We start from the raw sequence: 6,000 nt of genomic DNA, 5'->3' as shown, positions 1-6,000 counted from the left end.
AATTCTAAACTCGCATCTTCCATTTTCAAGTGGAAGTTGTTGCAACTAGAAGCACTCCCTAACTCAAAAACCCATTTAAAGTTCATTCTATCTCTTCCCTAGCAGCTAAAAACTATTGACAAGGTACATACGAAAGGTAAGTCCTTTTTAGTTTTTCTGAGTTGCTCAAAGTTCTAAAACCTTGGAGAAGCATTGTTCTTGACTTCTTCTAGACTGAGTATAGAGGCAGAGAGATGGGGGTCTTAGGGAAATTAGTTCATAAGACTCGATAACATCACCTCAAAATCGGCCTCAGAAGAAGCTGAGAGCACATTTCTCCATATTTCATAAATTTTGGCAATTATGTTTATCGGTTTTCTGAAAGAAATTGAGCTTGAACAACTCCCGTATTAGACTGCTACAACAGCTTGGAGAGAGTGGTGTCTAATACCTTCCCTCTCCCAATCTTTGAGACATGAAACCTCTTGATTGTGTGCCTTTTCCATGAAGAACGGAGTCATTATCAAAGACTTAAATTGATTTTCTCAAATCTGAAAATGAGGGCCCATTTCCTCTAAAAATGGGTGGCGACTCCATCTCTTTGTGCTTACCATATGCTTCTCAGAGTTCACACCTGATTATATATATAATATATAATACTATTATGATATTTTTTATATCAAAATATATTTAAAATATTTTTATATTTAAAAAATTCCCTTATTTTAAGTATATATATTTTATAAAAATATTTTAATTTAAAATTTTCAGGGATTCAAGTTCCTAACAAAGAACCGGTCTTCGTTAGGAATTGGGGATGAAGGGTCTTATTGATCCCTAACGAAGACTGGGGTCAGGGACAAAGATTAGATCAAAGTCAGGATTAGAGACGAGGAGTATGGTCCTTGCCCCGAACCTGCTCTGCTACCATAGTTTTATAATTAACACGGGTGAGGATGTCCCTATCTCAAACACAAACAAATATTATTATGCTTAGGGTGTGGGAAGGGTTGGGCTTCACAACCTATAAAATTGTTAATACACTATCAATATCTGGCTGAGATCTTTTATGTTTTTGGTTCATTATGCTACACAATTGGAGTAGCTCACCCCCCATAGCTCCTTCGGGTTTGATATTAATAATTTTTATTTAAAAATAGTTAAAAATGCAAAAAATGCATGCATGGGTTGTGCTTAGTTTTGGTTCAATCTAATTATGAATTTGGCATTACTCTTAGGGGGTGCAACTTAGGTGGTTGGGTCAGGTTAAGGATCAACCGAAGCCCAACTTAAAGTCTTAAACCATGAGATTGGGCTTAGATTAATTTAATTATGACTAAAAAAGTTAATCTATAAATTAATTTAATTATAGCATTTAACCATTAATAAATCAAAAAAAAAATAGAACACTAACGGATAATATGAAAAAATAATTATTTATTAAGTAATCAATAGTAATTTTTTATTTTTGTTAAAAATTATTAATATAATTAGTCTAAATTACTAAATTATTTTTTGTAACAAATTACTAAAATAAAGATTGCTAAAATTATTAATATAATTATCAGTTTCCATTGTTTCACTTTTCCTTAATAAATCTCGTGCATTGCATAGGTCCCTGCTAGTATACATTATATTATCTCTCTCTCTCTCTATATATATATATGCATTATGTATATTATATTTTTAATTGTCTATTTATGTTATATTATATTAAATAAATCATATATTTGTAGTATTTATAATATAATATACATATATATTATAAAGTATTAATATAATATATTATATATTTATATATCTTTTATTATATATATTGAAAATACAAAAAATCGAGAAACCAAAAAACAGAACCAGTCAACTGATTAACCAATTGCTTTCCGGTCAATTTAGATTCACTGATTTTAAAAATATAACTCATGGTTTGGTCAACATAGCACATAGTTGAGTTAAAGCTAACCTACTACTCTTACTAGTCAAAATTCAAAGGGAAATTGTCTAAAACTCACCATGACTTTTCAACATTTTTCTTTAACTAACCATAACTTTTCAAAACATCTAAAGAACCCTATGTCAGTGACTTTTTATTTTCCAAAATTCACCATCCACTGAAGCACCATTAAGTTCATCAGCATAAATGCGATTTTTATGACCAAACTACCCCAGATTGGCATGCCACCTTTGTTAAACATATTTTTATGTCAACTTAATTTTTATTCAATATACTTTTGTTCTAACTGACATCTGACAGCTGATATGGGGCGTCAATGAATTTGATTTGAATCCAAAGCATTTTTTTATTTGAAATTCCCTTTTTACTTAAATATGTAAAATGGGCATAAAGTTTTTATTGTCTGTTATCAAAGTTTTGCTTTATTTTCCATTTACAATAAAACAAAAGTAAAATAGTAATCTACCAAGATTGATTAGTCTATTTAACATTTAAGAAAAATGCTGAAAAGTCAGTTTTAGACAATTTCCCATTCAATCGGTTCGGAGTGACTTTGCATCGGATCGTATTAGGCCGGATCCATATCAAACCGGACCCGTTGATACCCTCCCAAAGTCCTAACACAACAAAAAAAAGCTTATTTATTTCGGCAATGGATAATTTTAAAATATGCACAGAGCGTAAAATAATGACGAAAATTACAGCTTTTATCGTCATGCGCACGACCAATCCGTACTAGGATTATACATAATAGTCACTGTCGTATCGGAGTGGTCTTTACTCTCTAGTCTCTACTACTTGCATTTATTTTTCGGGCTCCATTAGTTTGAGCTTCCGGGCTTTCTTCCTCTGTCAGTATCGGAGTAGTCCGTAGTAGTAGTACTAGTCTTTTCGTTTCTATTGCTGGAGAATTATTCATAAATCGTACTGAAATTCTCTCCGTATCCTGCAAAGAGATTCAAGGTTTTAGATGAATCCTAGGATGGGTTCTTCTCTTGTTCTATCTGCTTTGGTGTTTCGTCTGTTGACATCGTGTTTTCTGGTTTATTGTTCATCCTACGATCAGCAGGCTGCGTATAATTCCTTCACAATTTCGAGTTTCGCCTACTCCAATATTAAGCTCAAGCCCTATGACTGGCGTTATATCAGAGGTGCGTACCGCTATTTCTTTTTCGGTTCCCATCTTCTTGAATGTGTGTTAGTTCATCCCCCATTCGTCCCTCTCTCATAGGCTCTCTTGAACCAAGCTTTCGTTAATGGTTAATGGGTTCTGGCAAAATTGTTTAAGTTCTCCGAGAAAGTTAAGTAAAAGTGACACTCGTGATGCAGGGTTTATGGGTTGCCTAGTTTTGCTATTGTTTTGTTGGTATTTTTTTTCCCACATCTCTTGTTGTCTAGATTTGCTAACTTTATTTTCAGCATTGTACGGAATAGGTATAGACTAATCATAATGTTTATTGAAATTCCATCTTTATTTTTCAGAATAAAGGCTGGGCATGTAATCATTTTCCCCTTCATTTTTCTTTTAAGAATCTTGGGTTTCTAGCTTTGTTTTCTAGTATTTGGGTGTTTTAATTAATACGTCGTGGTCAAATTTGTAATCCTTTAAGGGAAATAAATATAAGGAAATGTTTGAATGATTTGTTAGTCATGCTTAGTCTTCTGTTCTGCTTGTTACGTATAAAAATTATACGGCTTCTTCGTCTTGTAGATTAGCTAGAAGTGTTATACTGAAGTTCCAATAAAAGTGAAAAAGAAAAAGAAGAGGGAGAAAAGTACTAAGGGTTGCCTTCCCATCCTTTGTTGATTTGTCATTTGTTGTACAGTGCAAAACGATACGTTCTAGCAAATGCAATCCTGTGTTTCTGCATATAAACCTTTTTTTTTTGAAAAGGGCACAATCGTGACTTATGTTTTACAGAATCCTGGGAAAGATCAAGGAAAGTCAGAAATATTCCACTACAGACACAATCCTGTGAATGTCGGACTCAAAATCTGCATACTTATAGACAAAGGTGAACCATGCAGTGCCTGTTGATAATAATAATTTTGAGGTCATATGCTGAAATTTGTTTGAGGTATCAGTATGGATGTTGATACTTTGGTTTGGTGCTTTATTCTGTTCAGCTACTTCATCTTCTGTTTAAGAAGTCTTCATTTTCGTCTTTGGTGGCCACACTCAACTGTGTATTGCTGAGAGCAATGGATTCTTTTATTTTCAGGGATTTGTTTGGATAACTTCCTTCTTTGTTTCTTTTATAGTAACGAATTTTCTTAGACCGAAAGATTACATTTAGATAAGAACCTTTTTTTATCTAGTCAATTATTGATGTAGGATTATAAAAAAGTGGTGCTTTAGATTTAGAACTATAAAGTATTTAAGATTGTTCATCTAAAATGGTATGTGCTCCTGTTATATACGATATTTACTTCAGCTTGTATTTCCCCCTTTTGTGGCCTAACATTCTTACTTCCTTTATAAAGTACAGAGGGACAAGGATGTATGTTACATGCATTCCATGTCTTCCGTTGTTTATTTCCCCTCTTTCTCTATCTTTTCTCTTTTAAACAAATATGTCGTCTTCGGTTCTCTATTATTGTTCCACTTATGCTTTTTAATGATTGTGATGGATCTATTCCCAGTTCAACCTATTTGCTTCAGCTTCTGCTCAAGCTTGAAAAGTGATTTTTGAATTTTTTTATTGCTTAACATAAAAGAGAAAACATCTTATTGAAAAAAAACATAAAAGAGAAAAACATAATGTGCTTAGCTTGCATTTAATCTTTTCTAATAGAAAAAAATAGTCTGAAGCGTTTGATTTATCCAAGATTTTGACTCTCACTTGCCAATAATCAAGGGCTATTTTCTTAATTCAGTTACTCCTTTTTCATATTCAAGTTATGAAATATGTGAATGTTTTCACTTTTTGTATTTATTGGCTCAGTTGATCTTCCACCTTGGTTCTCTTCATTTTCAAGCTTCTGCTCAAGCTTGAAAAGTGATTTTTGAATTTTTTTATTGCTTAACATAAAAGAGAAAACATCTTATTGAAAAAAAACATAAAAGAGAAAAACATAATGTGCTTAGCTTGCATTTAATCTTTTCTAATAGAAAAAAATAGTCTGAAGCGTTTGATTTATCCAAGATTTTGACTCTCACTTGCCAATAATCAAGGGCTATTTTCTTAATTCAGTTACTCCTTTTTCATATTCAAGTTATGAAATATGTGAATGTTTTCACTTTTTGTATTTATTGGCTCAGTTGATCTTCCACCTTGGTTCTCTTCATTTTCAAGCTTCTGCTCAAGCTTGAAAAGTGATTTTTGAATTTTTTTATTGCTTAACATAAAAGAGAAAACATCTTATTGAAAAAAAACATAAAAGAGAAAAACATAATGTGCTTAGCTTGCATTTAATCTTTTCTAATAGAAAAAAATAGTCTGAAGCGTTTGATTTATCCAAGATTTTGACTCTCACTTGCCAATAATCAAGGGCTATTTTCTTAATTCAGTTACTCCTTTTTCATATTCAAGTTATGAAATATGTGAATGTTTTCACTTTTTGTATTTATTGGCTCAGTTGATCTTCCACCTTGGTTCTCTTCATTGTCAATTGCACTCAGGTCAGATGTGGACGTTGTAAGTATGCTCACCTATCCTAATAGAATCTATAAGGTTTTCACTGGTACCATGCTTTATCTGGCAGTAGTTCTGAATGTCCCTAAATTTAAATTTTCTCCAATTTCAGTTGTATTCTCAGAATTCCTATTATAAATATATGATTCTTAGATGAATATAATAAGAAGTATTAAAACACAGACCGGACAGGATGCTCAGACTGGATCATGCATGAACTAGGCCTCCGAACAGTTCCTTGTGATCTCAGACTTCAAAATACATCAAAATTGGATTTAACCTTTGAACTAGATATCAACACTTATCTTGTTAGACTACTGAACATGACCTAGTACTAAATATTTTATTTTCAGATGATGCCATCTGGTTATTGTGTTATTCCAATTTCATCCCACTAACCAGGTCAGCATATGGTCTAGGTTTAAACATTATTAG

The 6,000-nt window shown here is 32.3% G+C and overlaps 1 protein-coding gene across 4 annotated transcripts in view; it reads left to right on the top strand.

Annotated features, from left to right (window-relative positions):
* Window positions 1–2,702: 2,702 nt before the first annotated feature.
* LOC104610650 (uncharacterized) overlaps window positions 2,703–6,000 on the top strand; it is a 37,987-nt gene continuing 34,689 nt past the window's right edge. Inside the window, exons 1-2 of one of the 4 annotated variants that reach the window (XR_016077520.1) lie at window positions 2,703–3,081; window positions 5,510–5,568. Coding sequence is in view for 3 of the 4 variants with exons in the window: in XM_010277383.3 (XP_010275685.1) it covers window positions 2,901–3,081; window positions 5,510–5,568 (240 nt within the window). In the remaining variant the exon portion in view is untranslated. The remainder of the gene's footprint in view (window positions 3,082–5,509; window positions 5,569–6,000) is intronic. The other 3 variants (XM_010277383.3, XM_010277382.3, XM_010277381.3) reach the window with 3 other exon arrangements.

The sequence above is a fragment of the Nelumbo nucifera genome, chromosome 6, assembly GCF_055504915.1.
Source record: "Nelumbo nucifera cultivar China Antique chromosome 6, China Antique-T2T, whole genome shotgun sequence".
Taxonomy (NCBI): Eukaryota; Viridiplantae; Streptophyta; class Magnoliopsida; order Proteales; family Nelumbonaceae; genus Nelumbo; species Nelumbo nucifera.
This window is presented reverse-complemented; position numbering and strand designations above follow the sequence as displayed.